The 27205-nt window shown below is 37.6% G+C and overlaps 1 protein-coding gene across 8 annotated transcripts in view; it reads right to left on the bottom strand.

The window, feature by feature from the left end:
• Positions 1–26509, bottom strand: part of OGFRL1 (opioid growth factor receptor like 1) — a 62258-nt gene extending 35749 nt beyond the window's left edge. For 2 of the 8 annotated variants that reach the window (XR_002824850.1, XR_002824849.1), the window contains exons 1-8: positions 26155–26447; positions 21655–21741; positions 21417–21498; positions 17884–17962; positions 17720–17786; positions 17468–17613; positions 11342–12034; positions 2324–2461 (exon numbers count right to left, since the gene is read on the bottom strand). Coding sequence is in view for 6 of the 8 variants with exons in the window: in XM_023735881.1 (XP_023591649.1) it covers positions 11371–12034; positions 17468–17613; positions 17720–17786; positions 17884–17962; positions 21417–21498; positions 21655–21741; positions 26155–26385 (1356 nt within the window). In the remaining 2 variants the exon portion in view is untranslated. The other 6 variants (XM_023735881.1, XM_023735883.1, XM_023735882.1 and 3 more) reach the window with 6 other exon arrangements.
• Between the last annotated feature and the right edge of the window lie 696 nt (positions 26510–27205).

The raw sequence follows: 27205 nt of genomic DNA, 5'->3' as shown, positions 1-27205 counted from the left end.
CTATTTGATTATCAACTTGTAGGAAAAAGAAAAGCTCACCTCAAAGAAGCAATGCAATCTGAAAATTAAACATTGAGTCATTCCTTAAAGCGTGGCCTTAACTGTCAATCAGAATTTCTGTCTAAATTGCAAAACCAGGGAAAAAGTCAGCTCTGCTGTGCACTGCTAAGCGAATTGCCTTTCCTCTCCCACATGCTCTGGATACTTTCCTTACAGATGAACAGATTCCTGCCTCATGCTCACACTTGTTCATTTCCATGCATGTAACTCTCAACCAGGCACTGAAACAGGTATTTCACTGATTCACTGAGCATACTTTCAAAATTACTTCATTTTATTTAAAATGTCAAACCAAGCAGGAAGAGTGACTATGTATTTTCCTTCCCTTTTTTTAACCTCAGATTTGAAATCAATTTAAAACCAATTAATGACACTTGTTGCTAAATGACCCAAGACACCAGGAAGGAACTATGATCTAGGTTTGTCGAACAAAACCTTAAATACTTCGGAAATGTTTCAATATAAATCTTTGCACTGTCATATAAATAATCCATTGTGAAGGCTATTTACCCTGAGAAAGACATCTTATTCCAGAAATGGACCCATGAATAGCTGACCACACTTTTACATCTTGTTTCAAGATATTACTGCAAAACATTTTTTTTTTAATTCAGTGACTGTTTATTGAGTGCTACTCAGTGCTTGACCATATGCTAAGCCTCTAAGATTCAAAGATGAAGGAGCCATGTTTCCTGTCCTCAGGAGGCAATCACTATTGCTATCAAACAGGAATGTAATGGGGCTGTGAAATCCCAGAGGAGCAGCTCCATGATACATAAAGGGGTTTCCACAGGTTTTGCAAAGGCTAGTGGCCTGGTAGTTCAGTGGTTAAGCATTCGGCTGCTAACCAAAAGGTCAGCTGCTCCTTGGAAACCCTATGGGGCAGTTCTACTCTGTCCTATATGGTCGATATGAGTTGGAATCAACTGGACAGCAATGGGTTTTGTTTTTTGTTGATGTTTGAACTGAGACTCAGAAGTTCCTCAGGTGGAACTAGAGATGTCTAGGGAGGACTGCAGTAGGGTGGAGGAGGCAGGGATGTCTACAGTGGAGGAAGCTACCTGTGAAAAGGCAGGAAGTGAGAGGCAGGGAGGGACAGAGCAACAGAGTATCTTGTGAGAGGAACCACAAATAGTTCTATTCCTTAAATTCTGATTATACTTCATGTTCCCATTTATTATTATAGCTTAGGGATTACTTCTATATATCTTTGCCCACAGTATCCTTTAGGGTATGTTCATTAACTGCTGAATGATTGAATAAACAAATGAATGAGACTGGAGCATAGTTGCTCTAAGGAAATGGTGAGAAAGAAAGCTGGAAAAGTAGCCATGGGCCAGTTGATAATGAAGATGAAGGCCTGAAAATATATGCAAAGTAGCCTATGGGCAATGGGAACTATTGAAGGTTTACATAAATGGCTAGATTTGTATTTTTGAGCAACATTATGGCATCCTGGAATTCCTGGGTGGTGCAAATGGTTAACGCACTCAGCTGCTAACCAAAAGTTGGAGGTTCTAGTCCACCCAGAGGCATGTACCTCGGAAGAAAGGCCTAGTGATCTACTTCTGAAAAAAATCAGCCATTGAGAACGTTATGGAGCATAGTTCTACTCTGACACACATGAAGTTGCCAGGACTCAGAGCCAGCTAGATAGCAGCTGGTTTGGTTTTAGTGTTAGTCTGCAACAGATAAAAGCCTGAAATACTATGGAGGCAGTGGGGATTGAAATGAGGGGGTAGATTGGAGATAAGATTCAGGAGTAGGATCAACAGAATTTGTGATTAGATTTGATGTGATGATGAATAAAGTGAGGAATGCCCCCAAGTTTCTAGTCTGGGGATCAAGCGATGTCATCTAATGAGATTAGAAATGCCAGGGTTAGAGCAGCACAGCATGCTCCACTTTACCCCAGAGAAGACATCTGAAAGAGCTCCTGTGTACAGTAATGCATGCCATCAGCGATGGCTATATTCAAAGACCAATTTGAGAGCCCCAGTGGGTTTTTCCAAATTAAAATGTTTGAACCTGCTTCAGACATCTTCTAACATGAACACTGGTCAATGGTGAATGCACTAAATGGTGAGAAAGCCTCTTTTATGGAGAGGACTGTGGTCTTTTATTAATATTGCAGCATGGGTCAGCCCACTCTGGGCTAATGTGCTTGGATCAGTTCTAATTACTAAAGGGTATTCACTGAGTTTAAAGAAGCCACACTTCATAAACCCACTAGACAGAGAGCCAGGAGGCTTAGGTCCCCTACCTCAAGTCCTTAACTTCTGCAGAATTTGTGGTAGAAAAGTGCCACCTCTCCACATCTCAGCTTCATCATTTGTAAAATTAGGATCCACACTCACTGCCAGCTCTATGAGTCTATAATTTCCCTGCCCATCTCTGGACTCTGAAATAGATAAAATGAGAGGGAACTGGTTGGAATTAATGATAGATTTTTGGTTTTCAAAGAAAGTAAAAATGTTCAATTTCTATTCAAGTCAACAAGAATTTATTTCATATCTTAATTGCAGTACATTTGTGCATTCTGAGGGGAGAAGAGGCTAAACAAGACAATGGCTCAAGCCCTCCAGTGACCTCATTTTAATTTTACAGTATGAAGATACCTCAGGTTAGAATTTTGACAGAGAATATTTGGCACAAGATTATTCATCCTCTTAGTTCTGATTGTAAGCAAACAAAACAACAAGTAGGCCATAATGCTCAGATTTTTATTACATACGCATTTTTAAATGGTGTTAACTTTTAAGTGGCCTCCCACTAAGATATGAAGTAAATACTTTTTGGGAGGGTTTTACATTGAATTTTCCTACTTTTAATAAGAATCAAGGCCAATAAGGTCCTAAAATAAAGTAAGATTATCTCCTGATTCTGACTGAAAGGCTTCAGCTCTGCTTTATATGCCAGCTCTTTTCTTAGCATATAAAGGAACCAGTTCAAAAGATTATTCAGTAATAAAGGGCTGTTTTATACATTCATTACCTTCACAGTGAGGGAAATTTTCTATTCTGTCAGTATCAGTATGGCTAATATAAAATTATCAGTACTATATCTGGTAGCATTTTTAGTAAAAACTACATTAAAATTGTAAGTTTAAGATGTTTATTTGGATCTATAAACTTGGCTAACATCATTCTATTTCCGTTGAGATAAACGCTACAACATACCTGTGGTAACTAAGCATCTTCTTATTTATTTCTAGAACATCAGCAACTACTATCAGGAAGTGCCTGGAATTTGTCCTGGGAGTTTCACCTACATTCTCTCTAATACTTCCAGGAATCTTACAGGTGGATGTTATTACCAATGAGAAACCACAGACCCTGAGAATTTACATGACTTGCCCAAGGCCATACAGTCAATTATAACTAATGTTGCCATCTGGACCAAGTCTGTCTGGCTCCAGAGGCTGCTCTCTTGCCATTAAACAAAATGCCTCCTTTCCCTTACTTTTTACCCCTTTAGCATTTTTTTCTTGAACTTTTCTTGCTCAGAACAGTGAAATCATCCATTTAAAGATCTCAGACAACTTCAGCATCCAAAGGTGAGCTGTCAGATCTCATTAAGTTCACCTCGTCTACCACGTCTTTGCTTGTTTATTCCTTCTTCCTCTAATCTCTTCCCTTTTCAAAGCTGAGAGTAGATAAAATCAGCTACTTCAATCATAACAAAACCATGTTATACACCATTTGGAAGGAAAATATTTATATATTCCTTGGTAGTGATGAATATGCACTATAAAAGGCTATAAAAATACTAGAACACTATTACAGCAAGAGTAATAAACCCATCTTCCTGAGTAGTTAAGGCAAATCCATGCTGGCTCTCTAATCTCTCTTTAATATCCTATTTTAAAATGCTCTTCCAATTAATCCTATGTATTCATGGGGATAATCCCAAGGACAGGATAATCCTTACATGTCTCGTGTATTAGTCTGACTGCTTCGTCAGCCGTGATTGCCAAATCCTAAAATCACCCACAAGAATTCAAATGGCCTGTCAACAGTTTTATCTAGGAAGGAATTTCCTACCATCTCTGAAACATCAACTTGTCTGCTTTGCATCCACTTGAGGCTTAAAATAAATGTTATAACTCTTTTCTCCAAACTCTCTCTTATTAAATTTTCTATTTATGCAGAAGTATAGTCACTTTTGCATTTCTCACTATCCTAAGAATATCCATTTTGTTAGATTTTATGTTTCCTTAAGACATTGAACCTCTGGGGAAAAGAACACTCCTCTATTTTTTATTACCAGAATTTGTCCATTCTTCCCTTATGACAAAAATTGCTTGTGCAAATTCCTCTTTCCTCTAAACAATTCATCCAAAAGGCTATAGTTAAAATGATGCTCACTCACCAGGTTGGCTGGTTTTTGCATTTGTCTCTTTTTACCGGTTCCTCAGTTGTGCACAGTGTGACTTCATTCTGACTCTCAAGACAATTTACTCTTAGTTCTTTCATCCTCCTCCTTCCTGCCTATATAGATCAATGCGGCCAACCAAAATTTTATGCTTTTCCTCATCTTCTTCCACATTGTCAGTGGTACCTAGAGCAACTTCCTTACTTTCATCTCACAATTTCATTTTTCTTAATTAAAAAAAAATTGACTTCTTAAGAAGACTAGCCCTATTAATTGAAAAAGGTATCATCTCCATTAGCTACTCATTTTTATTCATCTATATGAAATATACTTTTAAAACTCTGCATTAAAGTAAAAAAGAGGAAGAACAGTAAAATCCAAATATTTACACGTGATCTACTTTCGAAAATCTCACAAAAAAATAACTTAGTATGTAAAGATTTCATCCTTCAAATGTTTATTTTAAAGGAAAAAGGGAACTAATGATCATTTATATAATAATCGTATAAAATATATGCTTAATCACAGGAAAACAGCAAGTCATTTGTTCCAGCTCCTTAAAAATATTTTAATCATGCAAAATCAACATCATGTACTCTAACACAATGCTAAAATGTTAAATAAGATGAGGTGACTTTTATTAGTTTTACATGATGTATACTGGCAATAGTTATTAAAAATAATTACTTGAAAGGAACTCTAAATATATTATTTTAGAAACAATATTTTAAAATACAGCAGTAAGCAACAGAAACTATTGCTCTTTATACATTTTTGGCGTAACACTGCCATACAGTTACAGAAATATAAAATAAGTATTTTATAGTACCATACAGATCCAGAAACTGGTTACAACTTCTACCACATACACATGGTATTGGTACTAACAAACACGCACAACATTCTGTAATTCATACTGCAGTAGAATACAGAGCACAGAGAAGACCCAGTGGCCACTGGACACTCAGAGCTCATGTGGTAAAACACACATCTTTGTAAGAATCGCAGCCTTTCCTGAAATACTCGAAATACAAAGACCACAGTTGTCTCCAAATTGAAACACTGTCTTGACCCAGTCTGCCATCTATCTTCTTAGGTAACAGGAGAGTCAATATCTTACCTAGGAAACAAGTAAAAGCTCTTTTGCGGGGGAGTAAAAAAGGAGGGGGATGCTTGTCATATGACCTAACACTTTGCTCTCATTTGTTTCTATTAATTATAATGTCACACAGTTAATATGCTATCAACTCTTGATGGTATGGGAGATAGTGACTTCATTTATAAACCACCTATTGCTGAGTCTTCTCTTATCTGCAGCGTCCCTCAGTTTAGCTTCTTGTTGGTAAAACCACCAACCTGTTGGCACACACCAGCAAATGAATGAAACTTGGTATCTGATCATTCATTACTTCTACTAGTCTAATGAAAGGTTTCACTGTGGAGTAGGGAGAATTAAAGTTTCAAATGAGAGTATTAATGGGATTCTCTTCCCACACCAGTTACTGCTCTCCTTGGCACAGGTAATATAGAACTGATTCTTAAAACATGTCCCCACCATAAAGCTTTTCTAAATCCTTCCTTACCTGCTTCCAGTAATTCTGGCACTTGCACAAACCTATAATTGGCTGTATCTTTATTTCTATAGTGGGTTTCTTGTTAGTAATCTTGTTTTGTGTTTTCCTTTTCTTCAGTGAAAGTAAATCCATTAGCACTGAAAAAAAATGCTCATTTGACCAACGAGTACAGAACTGGAACACTGCTTTGAACCAGAGCTTATTATATAAGTAATCTTTCTAGTTAATGTAAACTGTTCCACATATGCATTTAAAATTTAAAAAATAAAAATTTGATAAACCTCATAGCTTAAGTACATTTCCATAAGGTGCTCTGATTAAAGAGAGAGCACTGATGCCTTCTTCCTTTCATTCATTTTTAAAGTGTGCTGAAGCATTTTATGAAAAGTATTTATTTATATATACCTATGGAAGAAAAACCCAAAAGAATTGTGATTGAAGCGGCTTGGGGGGAACTGGTATTTCAAAGTGTTTCCCAAGATAGTTATAAACATACAGCTATAATTTACATAGCAGAAGCCCAATTGCTCTCAATTTTCCAAACAACTACAAAATAGTCGTGAATAAATTACGGCAGGTATTCTACAAAAATTGATACCCATTAAAACTATATAGAGTCCAAGATGGTCAACTTTCCCCAGAAGTCAGAGATCATGGGAGCCCAACATCCTCATTTTCCACTGGGGGACTCTGAGGCCCGCCATGATGCCAGAGAGGACGGATCCAGTGTTGGTTTCACTTCACCAAGGTGCCCACCCTGATTCTTAGTCACCTCTTCCTATCTGAACTCTACTTCTAGCCAGAGTTTGGGCCATATAACAAAGCACTTCATTGTATTCTCTACATGAAAACTTTAAGGAAACAAACATATTAAGAAGTTATTTCCCACAAATAACTAAAATAATAGACTTCTCAAGAGAAAGGGAAAAAAAATGACAAAGAACACCCTCACTAATGTGGGAAGCAAGCAAGAACAGTGCTTTATTTTTTTTTTTTTTAATGTTTGTAATAAACTATGGCATAATAGTTTTTCAAATCAATTTCAGATTCCTCCAACCATCTACTGGAATTAAATTTTTAAATAATTTCTCTAATAGAATTCCACTTTCTTCATCCATCTGTGTCTAAGAACATGAAGTAAAACACAGGTAAACTATTCCTTGCAGTAACAGGTATGTTTAAAACAAAAATTACAGCATGTATAATATTAAGCAAAGGTATAAATATAACAACCACATAGTTAATTTTTCTCTAAACACTTTCGTCACATATAACACATTGTTGAATATTGTGGTGAGTTCACTTCTTTATGAACTGATGCATTTGTCTAAAACAGAAATTTCTCCAAAACAAGAAAGCACCAAAGTAAACTTCATTAAAGTAACTGATATTCATGGTTTGAAAAGTTCCTTCGGACAGTATTTTACAATGGAGTAAAAATTTAAACTTCTGAATGAAAATCACGTTAGTTAAGGCACATCTGGACACCTCCAAGCATTCATATTTATAACTACATTAATTACACTAACTTCAGTAATTAGGGATTTCTAAAAACACTATATGTCCCCTAACACAATCTGCTGGGTGAATTGAATAACTAGATGGGCAGGAGGCAGGGTAGTACTCACTGTCACCCTAGAGACTGCCCACACAAATCTGTTCATGCAATGAACAGTACAGCTTCCACAGTTTAAAGAACTCAGTAGATGCACACTTATTTTCTAGATCCTACACTGGCCCTAGCCATCTTTCTCCACAACTGCATCTACAATTGAAAAGGAGTTTAGCAGGTCTAACTCAGCCTATTTAGCTGCACTCACTCTCCAAAAGAGAAAAGGGAGTTTTCTAAGCAGGAAACAAAGTAGAAATCTTCATATATATCCGTATAATGAAGGATCCCCACTCCCTCCAAATAGACATGAAAGACCCGCAGATGTAACTAAGTCAAGCAAGACCAAGAATGTCCTTCTTTTCTAAGGTTAGAAAATTAAGCTTTTAGAAGAGACTCAATTATAGTAATAAACCAACTTGATTTAGTTACCGAGTGAATTATAAACTCACTTATGATTCTACTATAAACTTGAAATTTTTAACTATAAAATAATTAACCAAATACTCTCTATTCCTCAGTTCAGTTAATCTTCGACCACTTAATATGGAAATTTAGTTTTTACTAAATTGATTTAAAGAGTAACACAAGTAACACAATATACTGTTTTTCCCTTTTTTCACCAGATCATACTTTTACTCAGATTAAAGTATAAAATCTAAAAGCAGAGTAGATAATTTTATATGACAAAATATGAAACAATGTCTTAACAGGTGTCATGACACGTTCACACGTTTGTTATTAATGCTTAGCAAAAATCTTAGCACTCCTCTAGTAGCTCCTGAGTTGTAGGTTTTATTTTCTTCTTGAAGCTGAAATAAGTCTCAAAACAGAAATTCAAAATACAACTATGCAAAATAATTTTTGAACTGAGACCCAGACTTGATTAAGACAAAGCAGACATATTTTCACTTCGATTATAATAGTTTTGAGTTTCCTTATGAGATTGAGCATGAAAAATGTATAATGGTACAATATTTTTAATGTTATAAACTTTTCCCTTACTGTACAGAAATATATCTTATTATATATCACTTTACAGTATTTAAAAATATTTTCACATATATTATCTCCTTAGAGATATGAAAGCACAAAATATTAGAAATGTACTAGACTAATCAAGCAGTGTAACATCTATTGCAAATAAATTACAGCTTGCATGAAATGCAAGTTAGTATTTTATTAATAGCCAATATTTAGTATCCTTGCAGTCCATGGTACAACAATACAGGCTATATATTGCAAAAGATTCAATGTTTCTAGCTATTTAAACATGCTTCACCGCATTTTTTAACAGCTTCTCAGCAAATTTCTGCAAGCATATGGTAGTTTTTAAAAACACAAAATATTGGAGTCAAACCCAGGGGACTGTTTCTAATCTAAGACACAAATACATATCCATAGATCTTATTTAAAAAACCATTAAATGTATAAAGTATTCTTAATAGAAAAAAAAATTCTAGACACTCGTAATTTTTATCTGCAAAAGGAATGACATCCTTTTACTTGTTCTCCTCTGAATAATTCGCTCATGTTATTTACAAATTAAATGTAGGAGACATACTGTTATGTATGAATATGCATTTAAAAACACCATGATGGAAAAAGACCACTATTTTAGATGGAAGCCAGGCAGTTTTTCCCTTGAGACTAAATATTCTCAAACTAAATGGCACAATCTAATCAAACCTCCATTGGGGAATAATATCCTAAACATTAAGTTGTTGAATACTTTTTTTTAACTTCCAAGGGCCTGATATGCTACAATTTAAATAAGTCAGAGTATATTTCTTTCTTTTAGAATCTGGTCACACTATTAGTATTTTAGTATCTGGTCACATATTAATATTAAGCATTTAAAAATGGGTTGAACACTTTATCATGTGTGCAAAATTGGTAAGATATATTGAATCAAATTAATTGTATCCTTACAATTCAGCCTAATGCAACAACCTACTACCATCCCCTAAACTCTGTTAAATTCTCTATTGAGCTCTGTGAGAGACTACAACAAACACCACAGAAAAGGTCCGTGTATTTCTTGCATGCAAAAATAAATAAATAAAATGCAAACACAGAATTGTTTCACCAGTCCTAGTACTCACTTCACAAAATGGTGGAAAGCAAAGATTGGTACATTATGGGAACTAAAAATAAGAAATTGTTCTACCTTGTACTTATTGGAATATGATCTACAACATGACTGTTATTAACATTCATATAAAAAATTAAGGGTTAAGCAACTGTGATGTTTCACATTAACTTCAAAGCAATAAAATCGTATTTTTAAAGGCATACTATTGGTGGGTTTATTTTCTAGAAGTCCACTGCTGAAAATGGATCAAGAGAAAACAGAAGACATGATGTGATACAGAATAGAACATATTAAAAATTCTTTTAGGGGTTAAAGTGAAAATAACTTTCTCAAAAGCCTAAGAGAGACACAAAAGCCAATTCCTTTCTAAATGAAACAAGTAAAAATATTTTATTTATTAATTGTTTTAATGGTATTTACATGTATGCTTTGAAATTCTCACCAAGTGTTTCTGGTTGTTTTATGATTTGTAATATTAGTGATAATAGTATAAGAAGCAAAATTATTAGTTTTTAAACAGTGTCAAATTATATATTAAGTGCTTGTTAAAACTGAGTATACAGAATTTCAAATCTGTTCTCAGTTTTAAACTCTGACAATTTAGGGATGCATCAGGTTGTTGTTTTTTTTAAAAAAAAAAAAGATACACCGTGTATTAAACATGTTCTAACCCACATTAAACATCTCCTAACCAAATAACACTGAAATACTTATAGTTTTAGTGACCACTGCCTGATTGCCAATGCAAGAGGCATGGCTTTTAAACAGTGAATAATTCCTTTATTATTTTTTAATTCTATAGCCATTTGCATTCAGAGTCAAGCAGCAAATGTATATGGAACAGCCATAGAAAGCATAATTCTTTTCTTGGAGTTTTGCATCAAAGTTTGTTTTAAGCACTTAATGCAGAAAACCATTTTTATTATTTTAAACAAAGCAAATTCTTGAAATCATACACTTAAAGTACACCTCTGTTCCATTTAAATTTCAACATAGATCATCCTAATGTACACTAGAATAATGTACACTAGAAATGCACATGCTAGTTGACAAAGACGGCAGGACAAGCGTTAGTGCAAAGAGAGGAAAAGAGAAAAAATCAGTGGGGCTGACAGATGGGCCGGAGAGGTCATAGCTCCCCAAGAACATCAATTTTACTGTATTAGAATTTAAAAACAAAATGTTGAGGTGTTGGAATAAAAGAATCCAAATAACTCTTCTAAATTTTCCAGCTAAAAAATATAAATCCGTAAATCAGGTAAAGGTTGTGTCAACACAATGAAATCATTCTTTGATTTTCCTCATGTAGAATGTAACTTCTCAAAAGAATTTACTTGATATAGCATACTAAATGATTGTTTTCAGATATCTTGAAAATAATTTAAAAGTAATCATTCTGTGTAGAATTTGAAAACTCACATCCTAAAAGCATTACAGAACACGTTCATTTATCGGATCTTGTCTTAAGACTTCTTATCAAATAGTAATTTTATTTTCATCCAAAATGAAAAACAAACAAAAGAAAAAAAACTCTTACAACATAAATCTGAAACAGCTGGTTAAACTTTGAAATTTGATCTTGTTCTTGTTTTTTAGGAAAAATTCTACAGTAGTTTTTTTCCCCCTTACCTAAATGGGTTTGTGGGTTTTCTGACAATTCATTGTAATAGTATATCATCATGGGAGCTTGTATTTCCAGGATTTTCAGAGTTTTTGTTTGGCTTTTCAACTTCTTCATCTTTGTCAGAAGGGGATGCACTCTCCTTTTTCTCTATGGGATTGTTAATTGTTTTATCTGGTTGAGAATTGGAATTTTCACCATCACAGTCCTCGCTGTTTCTCGGCTTGGCAGCTCCATCACTGGGCTCTGCTCTGGGCCTATCTGTCTCTTCTCCAGGCTCATTAGGTGCTACTTTTTTTTCTTCCATTGTTTTGCTATTTAAATGAACAGCTGAGGAGGAATTTTTGGACTCCTTGGATTTTTTGTGCATAGAAGTTTGACTGTTATGACCAGAGACGGGAGAGGTGGGCATTTTGGGGGCTTTGCTTCCCTCCGACTGTTCTTTCCTAGGCGGCCCCCAGATAAAATTCTCTGAGGGCGTGTAATGTTTCTGAGCAAACCGTAGGAGCTTTCTCCTTTCTCTTCTGTCTCTAATTGTATAAACAAAATACTCCAGAGCACTCTGCTTAATATTGGGAATAGTATTCTCCACAAGAGCCTCATGAAGGATAAATTTCACAAGAGGAGATTTAAAACTTTCATATCCAAGCTCACCAAGGCTCTTCAGAATACGAGTGATTCTTAAATAGTTGTGCTGGGACCTGGAAGAGAGGATTGAATAAAATGAGGGTGAAAAAGTCAGGTGGAGGAAAACAAGGAAATGAAAAATATTGGGAAAATATTTTCTATGGAACTGTAAGCCATGGAAATATGCCTTGGAATGACTTTTTTTTTTAAGTCAAATTAGAAACCATTAAGAATAATAAATTAGAAGGTATTCATGCCTCAATTTAATGTTAATCCATGTGAAACCTAAACATGCAATATATGTTTCCCGTGTTTGTTTAGTTCTTCATATTAAAAAAATGTTTAAAATAAAATTTCTTCTTACTGATGTTGAATTACTATTTGTTTATTAAGTGCCCTGTTGATGAATAATCTAATAGAACGTTTATTTGCAACACCAGTGTATTGTACCCATCACTGGTAACCAGTGCTGAACATAAACACAGCACTAGCCGACAGCTGAACACCACGATTTGCAATGTGAGCTGATCAGCAAAATCCACTGTATTAGCCAACTCAAAAGGAAAGTGGCAAAAATCACTCTACATGCTAGAACAATTATGACAAAGGATGTAAAACTGACACATTTAGCAGAGCAGAGTTTAGCAACTCTAAGGAGCCCTGGTGGCCCAATGGTTAAGCACTTGGCTACTAACTGAAAGGTCAGCAGTTTGAACCCACCAGCTGCTCCACAGGAGAAAAGACCTGGTGATCTGCTCCCATAAAGATTACAGCCTGCACAATAGAGGGTCCTGAACAGAGCTGGAGAAAAACGTAGAACAAAATTCTGACTCATAAAAAAAAGCCAGACTTATCGGCCTGACAGAGACTGGAGAAACCCCGAGAGTATGGCTCCCGGACACCCTTTTAGCTCAGTAATGAAGTCACTCCTGAGGTTCACCCTTCAGCCAAAGATTAGACAGGCCCATAAAACAAAACGAGACTAAATGGGCACAGTAGCCCAGGGGCAAGGACTAGAAGGCAGGAGGAGACAGGAAAGCGGGTAACAGGGAACTCAAGGTCGAGAAGCGGAGAGTGTTAACATGTCATGGGGTTGACAACCAATGTTACAAAACAGTATGTGTACTAATTGTTTAATAAGAAGCTAGTTAGTTCTGTAAACCTTCATCTAAAGTACAATAAAAATAAAAAAAAAATTACAGCCTGGGAAACCCTATGGGGCAGTTCTACTCTGACAGGGCCGCTGTGAGTCAGTATCAACTCAACAGCACCCCGAATGACAACAGTTTAATAACTAAGAGCATGGACTTCGGAGTCAGACCTGAGATCACACCCTGTCTCGACCAATTACCAGCTATTTGAAATTATGATGTCTCTCTAAGCCTCAGTATCCTCATCTGTAAAATGGGGGAAATAGCCCACACCTTACTGGATAGTTGTAAGAATCAAACGAGGTGATGTGTATGCAGGGCATGTAAAACTAAAAAAATATTAGATACTATTTAAAATTATTAGTAGTGCTCTTATTTCATTATTTAAAAATTTGGTATTAAGGACCATCCTGTTTGTACCTATTCCAACTTAACCTAATTCTCTTCCAACCCTGGCCACTCTCTCCTCCTCTTGCCCAACCCAATAATTTTAAATTATTCTTTAAATAGAATTATTTCTAATGGCCTTGACTCCAGAGATGCCTTTTTTCCCACACTGCACTAACATCTTTCTTCTCTGTCCCCAAATTAAGGTTCTTGTCAGATGAATGCTTTCCAAATCTGTTTTGACACAATTCATAATCTACCTCACCCAGCCCAATCTTTGTCTTATTACACAGGCCTAGCCACGTCCTAAAGGGATCTTCAGCTGCAAATATTAATCATGGGTGTCATCAACAACCCAGGTATTTATTTAGCCAATATTGCCGCACAACCATAATGTTGCCATTTTTTTTCTAACCAGTAAACCAGTTGCCATTGAACCAATTTCAACTCATGTAGTACCATGTATTTCAGAGTAGAACTGCTCTCCATAGGGTTTTCAATGGCTGTGATCTTTCAGAAGTAGCTAGCCAGGCCCTTCTTCCAAGGTGCCTCTGGCTGGGTTTGAACTGCCAATCTTTCGGTTAGTAGCCAAGCGCTTAACCATTTGTGCCACCCAAGTACTCCTTTTTTTCTAACTATAACTTCTTAAAAGCTGTTTTATACCTCAGAAACTGAACCTTCTACAAGCATTACGTACGCCTGCCCTAGTTTCCAAAAGTTCTTGGAATATTTTACTTAGGAATAACTAGCAAATTATTTGAGAAGGACATTGATGAATTATTTGGGGGAAGGAAGGGGGAGGTTCCATGGTCTTATATTGTAATAAGAGAGTTTGTCTGGACAAAACAAAAACTTCCATGATTCAGGCTAACCAAATACTGAAAAGACAAGCCCAGCAGCTTTTATAATCTCCATGCCTCTGGATGCTTACAAAAAAGTATTACCTTAATATTCAGCTTTCTGAAGGCTGAAAGGTAAATGTATCACAGATACAGATAGGTTTCAGTTTTATGAATCTGTTTTTTAATGGTTAGGAGGCAAGAATCTTTTGAAACAATACAAATCTGGGTGAAGTGAAGACAACGTACTACAAGAGCAGGGTTAACTTAGTTGTTAGGTTATTATGGAGACTGTATACTCTAAAAGGAGCCCTGGTGGCACAGTGGTTAAGAGTTTGGCTGCTAACCAAAAGGATGGCATTTCAAATCCACCAGCTGCTCCTTGGAAACTCTATGGGGCAGTTCTACTCTGTCCTATAGGGTTGCTATGAGTTGGAATCGACTCTATGGCAATGGGTTTGGTTTTTGGGGGGTTTATACTCTAAAAACATAGTAACAAAACTCTTCGGCAGTATCTGTTTCATAAGTCTGTGAGAAAGAGGTGTATGGAAAGTGGAAAAAAATTTTAAAAAATCTCAAAGAGGAACCATATGATAAAACAAAATTTAGTATATTTACAACCAGTTCAATTTCATATATCCAATCGCAGATGGTCAAGTTAAAAATTTTGTACACACTTAGCAGTATCTGCATACTCTCCAATTAAAAAGATTTATATAACAGTAGAAAAGGACAGAAACATGGGCTTGAAGGGTGATGACCAAGATTCTAGAACTATGGAAAACAGCAACTGGGTGTTTCCGTATGACTTGAAATAAATGTCATAATGAAAGGTAAAATGAAAATGGGCAAGAAGTGGCCAAAACCTTCTAAACGTTGTGAGCGGTCTTTGGAGTTGCACAACACATGAAAGAGACAGGCTAGGCATCCAGACAGAGGTAAGGGCAGTAAATAGGGCTGAGATTGTCAGGAAAACTGGGTAGATGAAGAAAGAACTAAAAAAAGCAAGAACCAGGAAGACAGAAAATAAAAGAAGGGATTCCAGGTGTAAAATATAGATCAGTAATCCAAGTTGATTACAAATAAAATTAGAAATACATCATAGTGGCTGATCTATAAACACGTACTCTCATGTTTGAAAAGATTCCATCTTTTTCAGCCATGGTCACTAGTTCACTGAAGGTTATTTCATTTCACTTTGATTCAGCACTTTTCCTCTTCTGGGATACTATAAATATACTGAATTCCTTGCCTACTCTAAAAAACTCAAGATGCAGTACAGATTAAAAAACAAATAAGTTATGATATTTTTACAGATAAATTAGAAAAGAGCCCAAATGAAGAAAGAAAATGGAATAGAAGTTTTTATATAACCCCATGTAATTTGTTCAAATCTAGTCAATAAATATAATTTTTTTGGCAACTAAATCAGAAAGGAAACTTGGTTTCTGATAGATTCTAAGGCAGTGGACAGTTAATTTATAGCTGGAAAAGCTCTATGCAATACTCGGAAAAAGGAAAAACAAAGACGACAGGTGGTAGAAAGAAAGGGAGGTAGGTGGGGCAGAGGAGTGAGAAGTGACTGTTAGTTCAGGTTCCTCTCTCTTGACTCAAGCCAGCAGATCCTTTAAGTAAACCCTTCAGAAAGGGCTCTGTTTTCAGCTATAAATCAGAGAAGCTGACAATAAAACCCCAAGGATGCCTTAAGCTGACAACTACATTTTGTTCAATCATTTATTCATTCAACAAACTTTTACTATTGCTACTATTTACTATTCCAAACATAAACCAAGTTGGAGAGAGGGATTCTCTAAAATGACAGCTGTGAGTACGTGGAAGATGAGGTGCTTTCAGATCCTCTCCAAAGATTTACTTTTACTTTTGCCATCCTTTGTGTCAACAGGCTGCTTGGATACAGCATTCTTTGACAGTGTGACAGAAGTGCTTAGAAACCTCGTCTAGAGATAGCTACCTGCATTGCTTAAGCAGACACATATATACTTCAGCTTTATGTACCCTATATAAATGAAAGTTAACTTGAGTTATGAGTTAATGGGTCTTGTAGTCAGGATCATAAAGCTTTATGCCCATATCATCAGTGTTTTAGTACAAGCTACCATTTTAATTGTATTGATTATAGCTAAGAAAGTAAAAAGAAGGCTTAAACATTAATACTTATACTCATTTTACCAACATAAGGTAAGAGCTCTTGAGAGACACGCACAAAAAAAACTTAGTTTACTGATGCACAAAACTTTTAATTGTTTTGGGCAAAGAGAAATTGCTTAGGTTAGTTTTTATTTTTTTCCTCTTAGTACTTCCCAGTTCAGCTAATTATAACGTGCCAAAAAGTGTTTTAAAGCTGTTGATTTATAGTCCAGCACTTATAAGTCACCCTATAATTAAAAAGGAAAAAAAAGAAACAAAAGTTTGTACGCAAAGCAAATATTAAGAAAAATAGACTTTGGCTATAAGTATTAATGAAAAGTTATAAATATCCAAGCAAAAGAATATAGCAAATTAATTCCAAATAAACAATGTTACAAATTTTATCAGAGGTTTCAGAATTTATTAACCAAAAACGACCTTTTGTTTTTGACCTAAATAGCAAAGAAACTTTTACTTTTCTCTCCATTTTAGTAAAATAGACATGTACATCTCAGTCTTATAAAATGATTTTTATACATCATAGGTTTTTATACATCATGGATTTAATCTAAGAAGGCACTACGCTTGAGGATGTTAAAAATAGACTGTGCCCCCAAGAAGCTTACAAGATAGTAGAGGGGATATGAAAAAACTTTATACAAGCAATAACCTTAAATGCTAAAGATGGTGATATAAAAAGGGAAAGAGGATACACGTGGATATGGGCTATGGAGAGATTACAGAAAGAAACACCTCTGAAGCCGAATCGCCATGTTTCTATTTGAAATTCCTTTCTTTTTTGTCTTTATTTTGTTTTGTTTTGTTTCAGAATGTAGAACAGGGGGCAAAATTTATTTCAGACTAGCGTTTGAGTCCAAACACCTGGATCCATCTGCTATTTGTTCCTGTGTTTTGCAGAGAATTGTGACTAAGGCAAAAATAACGTGCCAGTACCCCAATTTATCAAAGGGGCTTTACTTACTCATTCAGATGCTGAAACCTCTCCTGCCAGTTAACAGCCCGAGCCACATTTCCAGTTTTATCAATCAGTTTTATTCCAAAAAATTCTAACATCATTTTATAAGCCAGAAGGAATCTTCTAATTGCTTCTTTTGTCTTTTTGAATTCCTAATGAAAAAAAAAAGGCAGCTGAAACGATTCAGTAACTACCAGGACAGTGAAGTAGCAATATTTATTTTGCCATCTCGTATAAAATGAAGTAAGCTTGTGTTACCTCAATTTCATATGTAGTTAGTTCTTTAGCATAAAAATTCAAGCCTTGTTCTCTCAGGGGGAAAAGCCTATTATTTTAAAAAATGAAATTTTTATATTAGTGTCGTCTGGAAAACATACATGATTAAGTAGGACATGGTTCAAAGTAGGTAACATGTAACTGACCATTGAATGTAAGTGTGGTTGTGCTCCAGCTTTTCATAATCTCCTTTCCACTTATTTAGAACTTCTTCAATGTAAACACCTAGATAATAAATATTTAGAAAATGAATCAGACATTTAAAACATTTTTAAAGCATTTTAAGATTTAAATCACTTAAGTTGTATATTAAAACTTTTAAAATTTAATAACAACACACGAGAATAGTGATGTGAAAAGATAAATACCCTCTGCCATATATTCAGTTATGTAATAAGCCTAATTTAAAAGAAATTAATCTCAAATTGCAGAAAGTCCTATTAGACAGTGTTACTCTAGAGCAGAGGCTGGCAAACTATGGCCCATTCCTGTTTTTATAAATAAAGTTTTATTGGAACACAGCCATGCACATTCATTTATATATTGTCTATGGCTGTTTTCATGCTACAATAGCAGAACAGAGTAGCTGCAACAGAGATTGTATCGTCTATAAAGCCGAAAATATTTACTATGTGGCCCTGTACAGACAGTTTGCTGACCCTTGCTCTAGAGGGTCGTATAGTTCTTTAAATACTGGATAGGATCAAAATGAAAGGTATTCCAGGGAGAAATAAAGGAAGGGAAGAAGGGAGGGAGGGAAAAAGAAAGAGAAGAAGAGAACCAAGCGGGGAGTGGGGAATGAAAGGAAAAGTTGTTGAGTGCCTACTATATGTGGGCCCATATTATACCGAGTATACATCATCCAGCTTAATCCTCACAGAACCCTCCAAACCAGTGTTATTATCTTCATTTTACTAATGAGAAAATTGTGTGATGTGCTCAAAGTTACACACAAATAAAAGAGTAAATCTAGAAGAACACGGGTCTTTCTGGTTCCAAACAGTACGCTCTTTTCACCACGCTCCACTGTTCCAGTTAAGAACTCATTGTAACAAAGTTCTTCTCTTAAGTCTGTCCAGGTCCTCACAACTGACTATGTGGCCATTTAGTCAAACGTATTAAAACAGACACAAAAACATTATATTTCTCTAAAAATAACTCATCACAATCTTGTTTCCTCCAGAGATTACCAATTTATAGTAGACTTTCACTTTCAGAAGGTTTGATAAATTGTTTTTGAGTCATACCACTATCAGTTGCCATTGAGTCAATGGCAACTGGGTGTCAGAGTAGAACTGTGTTCCGTAGGTTTTCCAATAGCTGATTTTCAGAAGTAAATGAAAGGGCTTTACTTCCGAGGCCCCTCTGGGTGGACTCGAACCTCCAACTTTTTGATTAGCAGCCAAGTATGTTAACTGTTTGCACTACCCAGGGATTCCCTTTTGAATCATACTGTTGGCTTTATCAACACACTGAAACTATTTACCTCCATAGTTTCGCATTTGTTTCGCTTTCTAACTACCCAGTCCTACTTAATAAGTAAAATATGCTATTGCAAGCCTTTGTTACTTACAAATGTATGTGTGTGTGTACATATAATGGGAAAGGAGGTATAAATTGATGTAATACACATAACATGAGTTAGGATAATATTTTACATGACCTTAGTTAAAATTTCTGACCCCCCACATCTTGTAAGATTTCACAATAAACTTTGTGATAAGGATTACAAAGGATTTAATATACTGCTTGACTTGCTGTTTTAAATTACTACCTCAAAATAAATTCAGTATTATAATACAAAAAAAATTGAGTTTTTAAATACTGCCATCACAGTTGACTATTTTTAATACTTGAAGGCGTTCCTTTAGACAAATTTTGTAATATTCAAATCAGAATCAAATTAACAATTTATCATTGTATCTCTTTAAAAGTTTTCTTACCCCAAACCCTTAAAAAAAAAACAATGACTTAATTAATATTATTTCCACTAACAAATAAAGCAGCACATTTCTATCATTAGTAAATTCAGCAGTGCATTTTTATACAGACATTTCCCTCCAAATCAGAGCAGAAATTTTGAGACACCAGAAAGTTAATTAAAGACATGTGGATCTGGCCATTTCAGCAATGTTCTTAAACCATTACTCCCAACTAGGGCATCTTTCAGGACACAATGCAGGGAATTCCTCCTCCCAACACTCTACCCAGCCTTTAAATCTCCTTTCTCCAGTTAGTTCACCAAAGAAGGCAAAGCTTTCAAAGCTTTGAAATCCATGAACTGCATTCCTTGATTGACATTGCTGTGGATTTGGCTCAGTTTCCACTGAGAGCGAAGTGCAGGAGCCAGGACCCTCTGGTTAATCACTAAAGACAAGGGCTCTAATGACAGAAAACAGCTTTGCTTGTTTGACCTGGATGAAATTAGGATGCCCACCAGCGGTGTCACTAGGGTTGGTGTCACCCAGTATGGTAACTTATGGTGTCACCCCACCCCCACGCTAACTACAATATTGTAGCTAAAACATCAGAAAATCTGACAAAATCGGCAACTATAAAAACACCGGCAGCAACAAAAACAACAGCTTGTGGTTGTAGGAGGATGCGCAGACGAAATCACGTGATTCAAAGCATCACTGTAATTGAGTAATAATGATAGCTCTGACTAGAAGGCATTAGAAGTTTCAAAAAATAAATTAGCATAGAGTTTGAGCTTTGTAAGTATACTGATACACATAAGCTGGGCTTACAAAATATATTTTTTGTTGTTACAATTAACTACAGGGATATTTTTATTAAAAATAATAAATTTCTGCTGAGACACTGCACAAAAATTTTATAGAAAGTCGTTTTAGTGCCACCAACTCTGACAGCGTCAGCAGCGCAGTCTGCACCCCCACACCCCCCTAGTGATGCCAGTGATGCCCACCATAGCTCAGGTCCTCAATGAAATACGCAGTTTTGTAGACATATTACCATAACAGCTATATCCTCTCACTATGGATTTAGAAAAGATCTTAAGAGGGCAATTGTAGGGTTATGAAGGAGAAGGCAAGTTTATCTGGAAGAGCTGGAGTGAAATCTACTGTATCCGTCGAGAGATACTGCAACACTGAGCTATGTCTGGTCTTACTTCCCACCCCTGAATCTGAAAACAGGAAGAAAAGATAATTCTAAATATAAGTCTCACTTTCAGTCACTTTCTAAATACTTTTCAGGTATGACACACTGGACTCTGGAATCTAGACCCAACTCTAGAACAAACTGAGTAACCCAGCAAGTTCGTTATTTGAGTTATAAGTCTTAGTTACCTCATCTTTAAAATGAGAAAGCTGAATTTGATCTCTTCTAATCTTCCTTAATCTAATATTTTATGATTCTATAAATCTTCTCTTTTCCTCTCACAAAAGTTGCCCCTACTTTCTTTCAGATAATACCCATGCTAGACTAGGTGACAAGAAGAGATTTCTAACCTGAAGCTATTCCTCCAGAATTTGTCAAGTGGTTGCTCACAATTCTAGGGCCTAGGACTTTGCGGACACATTAGACTACACAGCAAAATAAAGCCAATAAATGAAGAAATGCATTAAGAATGTACTGATTGGGATCTAAAACAAAAACAACCAGGTGTACGTTATTATTCAAAGTTTCTTTTTTAACCAAGGTAGCCAATACTCACCATCTGGCTTAAATGGAATTTTATTCTTATAAAAACGAAGATTGCTCAAGTCATTTTGATACCGGATATCTTTGAAGTTCTGCTAAAGGAAAAAATAAATCAATCTCCAGCATATGGACATATAGAAAAGGCACAAGGATCTTTCTTGCATGTTTGTTCATTGGCACCATAAAATAAGGAAAACAGAAGGGAAATACTTTGCATTTTAGGAAAAAAAAAAAACATTCAATACTCTTACCGGGTACTGGTGTCGGTATTTGTACAAATCTCTCGCTGCATAAAAACTTCTCTTTGGTTTGGCAGTTGTTTCAGTGGAATCACCACCCTGAAATAAAAAATGAAACTCCATGTACATGCTGAAGCAAGGTAATTTCCATGAGAAATTTCTAGAACAAAATTAATGAACACCATTAAAGTAATGCTGAAAACTATCAATACTGTCCAGATACATGAAAAATATTATAAATGTCCCTTTACTAATGCTTACTAGCAATATTTGTTGGCATTCTGTTATTCTGATTTGAACCAATAACATTTGTCCTAAGGGATATTACTAAATTTAAAACTTTATTACTCACAAAAAGCTTACAGAGGCCAAGTATTATGGATCAATATCCATCAGAAATAGAATTCAAAATTAATTGTAAGACTTGTATTTTACCACATTTTACACAAGTGGTTCTGTGAAAAAACTTATTCAGGACACTTTACATAATTCTAAAAAAGTGTTAAAGAAATAAATCAATTCTACAAAGAAAACTGTCATTAAATTTGCAATATTTAGCTGTACTTAGAAGTCAAGTAACTAACCAAATAGTAACAAACTAAATAGCTTTCTAAGCTCCATCCTTTACAACACTATAACAAGAAGTACATAAAGGCATGAATAATCCTCTGTTCACTCAGTGATAATACAATGTAATATAAATTAGCAAATTTAAAATATATACACACAAAGCAGTAAAAAGCTCTCACATCAAATAAACTCCAGATTGAAGTAATTTGTATGTGGTAGTTTACTCCTACTACGTAAATTCTAAGCAAAATTCCTACCACTGTGAAGTTACTTTTAAAATAGAAGATGCAAGTCAATATAATTGACTTATATTCTCTAACTATATACACTATTATAATGTATGAGAAACTGTTTTTTGTCCAGTGTTTTGCAGAAGGACAAGGAGACTGACTACGATGAAGAAAAAGAAGATGAAGTTTAGACCTGAATATTCATTAAGAGCTTTAGCCCAAATCATTTCTCATCATCCCCCACCCCCATTTGTGTTGACAGACTGGCATCCTCTAAGCAATTTTCACACATTTTGAAGTGGTGTGATCCTCACTATTACTACAAGTACAGAGATACTTACTTTAACACCAAATCCTCTGCTGTTGAACATTAGTTACTCTGTCATGTTACATAAGCAAGGAAAAACTTCAATTCTGGTCCTTACCACACGTTTCAAAATAGCTCTGCCTAGCAAGTTTCTGAATCTATTTAGCCTGAGCTACAACCATTTGAATCATCATCTTACATTTGTATAGAAAGCACTTTTCCATTTACAGAGCACGTAGATGTATGTTATTTCATTTTATTCTTATAACACATCTAGATGGCAGTTATTAGTGTCTCCATTTTAGAAACAAGGTAACTGAGACTGGGAAAAGTTAACCACCACCCAATGACAGCACAGGACTAGAATCTGAGGCTCCAGGCTCTAAGGCCAACTAATTAGGTATGATTCAATTTCAGCTGCACTAAAGTGAATGATCGTCGTGGAAATCCTGGCATAATGTCAACAGACAAAACTTGGAGTCAGGAGACTTGCACCAACTCTTGACTTTGCTACTTAGTATTTGTGTGGCCTTCTCCATGGGAGAAAAAACCTGGTAATCTTCTCTGGTAAAGATTACAGCCTAGGAAACCTTATGGGGCAGTTCTACTCTGTCCTATAGGATTGCTGAGTTGAAATTGACTCGGAGGCACACAACAACAAATGAACCTTAGTTTTACCATCTGTGAAATGAAGATAATGACTCATGCCCTGTCTACCACCTAAGATTATCACGAAAATGACTGCATCCTCCAGCCTCTAAATCTACAAACCTTCCTGCATCTGTCCCTGTTGCTCCAATCCCTGCTCCTTTTAGACTCTTTATCCTGTCCCTTTCACTCGCTCTGCCAAGGATTTTGTTCTTTAACCTATTTGTCCTCTTTCCTGTATCAGCCAATTTCCCTGTCTTCTGAATCATTCCACCTCAGCAAATGAACATGCCCTAGTATATCTAATTTTAAAATAAACATACAAAACTTCCCCTTGACTCAAATCCACCCTCAATTACAAATCCACATTTCTGTTCCCTTTTATAGCAAAACATCACAAAAGAGTTGCCCATACTCCATGTTACTATCTCCTCTTCTCCCATTCTCCTGTCACCCATCCCAATCAGGCTTTTGTTCTCATCATTCCATCAAAATGGCTGTTGTAAACGTCACAAACAAATCTCCATCTTGCCAAACCATCTCTCAGGGTTCATCTCAGGCAACCTCCTAGCAGCATTAGACCAGTTAATCCCTTCTTCTTTCCTAAAATAGGATACCATACTCTCCCGGTTTTCTTCCTATCTCATTGTTTGCCCCTTCTCAGCCTCCTTTTTGGCTCCTCTTCCTCTTCATACTCCCTAAATTGAGGAGTGCCCAGGGCTTAGTCCTACTTCCTCATCACTTCTTGATGGCTTCTTACTTTCCCATGACTTTACCTTTGATCTATATGCTGATGACTTCAGCTCTGGTGTAAATCTCCATTCATAAATGCACTCAACTACTCAACAATTCCACTTGGGTGTCTAATAGGATATCAAACTAAACAGAATCACTGATTTAACCCCAAGCGTGTTTCTCCATCTTAGTTAGACTTCTCCATTTAGTTAATGGCACTATTATTTGTCCAATATCCACTTGGACTAGGATGACAGCAGTGGAGGTGGTGAGAAGTAGTCAGCCTTGGATATATTTTAAAGGTAGTTCCAGTACTACTTGCAAATGGATTGTCTGTGGGAAGTAAGCAAACAAATGGGAGATACAGCCACAAAGCAAAATAACTAAGTAGAATTTTTGGTGAAAATGCTAACAAGACAAGTAAAGCATTAAAGGACAATAGGGAGGGTTGGGGTTGTCTACCATTTACCAGGGTTACAATTAACTAATTAAAACATTCATTATAAAACTGTTTTATATAGATGGATCTGGTTAGTTGGATTAAATCCGAGCTTGTTTTTCTGATATCCCAAACTTCCGTAGGTTACTTAATTGAGAGGCAAGTAAAAGGGGGAACACGGAAATACAACATCAAATACCTTCCTGGGGTTGAACAGGCAATGCCAAATAGAGCAGTAAACCAGGACACAAGAGACAAAGGCCTATTCAGGATTTTAACAGGTCAAAGTCTCTGATGTTGGTATCAGATACAACCTGTGTCTGTCTCTCCCTCTATGATCCTGGGCAAGTTTCTTTTTCTCTAAGCCTCCTTTTTCTCTAAAATGAGGATTAAAAATAGCTACCCCACTCAAAATTGCAGTTGATTTAAATAGCATGTTTATGATAGAACTTTCATTTAGACTTTTTTTAATGACTCCTGCTGACCTAAACAGAGATAGATATGGAGATCTGTGAGTCGGGATTAGCAGATATAATAAGGTGAAGATTCCCCTACTATAGAGACCACCCCAAGGAGCTTAATCAAAGGATCAAAAATTAACGGATAGCACTAGTGAAGTTAAAGGTTTTAATGGACAAAGAGCTTTTAATTTGCTGGACGATCTAGTTTGGATAGCAATGAGGGCGAACTGAGGCAAGGTGGCCAACAGCCCTGTGGTCGCATTTGACTTTGGGCTCCATTTTCCCACATGCATTCCACCCCTCACCCCCACACTCCCCACCCCGCAAGCTGATAAAGGCAGAGGACTTAATGCGGAACTGCAAACCTTAAAAACACTTACATGATGCATACCTCTTCAGAAGTTCCTCCTTTTTAAAGTTTTCTGATTTTCAGTCCATCAAGGGTTAAAACCGTCATTTACGTCTTTCCTAACCTCTCCTCCAAATTATATTAGTCAAATGATTTAAGCACAGCTGGATCAACAAGTCCTTGTGGGTGAAAAAAGCTTTTTGAAGAGTGCCCTGAACTCCTCAGCTGACAGGCCTTACTTGGGGTAAGAAATGTGGCGTTTTAACTTCAGATAGGGACCATCTACAATACTTTTAATGGCCGCAGACCCCACTGTAGAGGAGAGTGCTGGTTGCTTGTCAACTGCAGTCCCATCTTATTCTAGACAATTGTTACCAATAACACGCACTAGACGAGTTTTCACAATCCTCTATTTTTAGACAGGTTCCGCCCACCCCACCTTCGCTTCACCCAGCTGCGTTGCAGAGGCCAAGAAAACACCCATTCAAGTTGGGTTCTTCCTTGAGGGACTTTCCTGTCGTGCCCACGGCCAGGCCCCAAGCCGGCAGCAGCCAGCCCTGCCGCTCCCGGTCACCGCAGGCCGAGGCCAGGGCGGCGGGACAGCTGCCGACGCCGAGGGGTCCAGTTGCAGGGGACGCGCAGCCGCCAGGCACCCCTGCCCTCCACGCGCGCGGTCGCTTGTCGCTTGCTCCTCTCCCCGCCAATGTCCTTCCTCCCCGGCGCCAGGCGCAGGGACGCCCCGGCCGGCCCGAGGCCACCGCGGGACCGCGTACCTGCTCGGCGCCCACCGCCTCGGCGTCCTCGTCCACCGCGGGGCTGGCGCGGGGCCGCCCGCCGGTTTTCTCCGGGGGCTGCGCGGGCTGCTCGGGCTCCTGCCCCGGGCCCTCGCCACCGACCGGCCCCGGCTCCTCGGGCTCGGGCTCCGAGTCCGTCTGCCAGGTGGAGTCGCAGTCCTCCACGGTGGTGGGCTCGCGGAAGCTGACGCCGCCGAGCAGGTTGCCCATTGAAGAGGCGGCGGCGGGCGCAGGGGTGTGGGGCTGCGGGGCGCGGGCTGCGGCAGGCGCGCTAGGGCCCGGGCATGGCCGCGGCCAGGGCGCTGGGCGACAGCCTCGGTGCGCCTGCCGCCGCACTGCCTCAGCGCGGCGAGCGACAGACAGGCACACTCGCGGGGAGGAGCCGGCGGCCCCAGGACCGCCGCCGCAAACGCTTGAACCCGCCCATCTGGTTCCTTCTACTCCCCACCGGCGGGAGCCGGCGCCCGCCCGGAGCCTAGCGGGGCGCGGCGTTCACCTCCGGCCTGAGCGCTACGGCCCCGGGGCCGCGCCTCGTGTTCCACTTTTCACACCGGCAGGCCTGCCCTCGGTCGGCCTTCTGGCGTCTCTTGTGGTGGATCGGAGCCTGATGCCCTCCCCCAGGGGCCGTGGGCGACCCGCCTGAGGCTACTTCCAGCTGAGCAGGAAGAGTGATCCCGCCCAGCTCAGGAGCTTCGGACTGGTGTGGGCATGATGTTGGAGGAGGTGTCACCATTATCAGGCTGGTCCTGTCCACACCCCTCCCCATCTCCCGGCTGGTCCAGGAGGAAGATAAATTACCTGCAGCAGAGGAAGACAAAAGCTAATGGTGATCAGGTACCATATAAACAGGAAATACAAGCTACCGTGACTGTACTTAAGGCAGCCACCTAGAGTCCCTGAGGTCCAGATAAAGTCAAAGCTATCCGTCACCTCATCTAATGAGCAAATGTCTCTTGAAACAGAAGGAACTATACCAACTAGTCTTTCATAACATGTCCTGTGGAGAGTTTTACTAATGCCTACTCCAAAT

This window comes from Trichechus manatus, unplaced genomic scaffold (assembly GCF_000243295.1).
Source record: "Trichechus manatus latirostris isolate Lorelei unplaced genomic scaffold, TriManLat1.0 scaffold00083, whole genome shotgun sequence".
Lineage (NCBI taxonomy): Eukaryota > Metazoa > Chordata > Mammalia > Sirenia > Trichechidae > Trichechus > Trichechus manatus.
The sequence above is the reverse complement of the archived record's forward strand: the minus strand, read 5'-3'. Positions and strand labels throughout refer to the sequence as shown.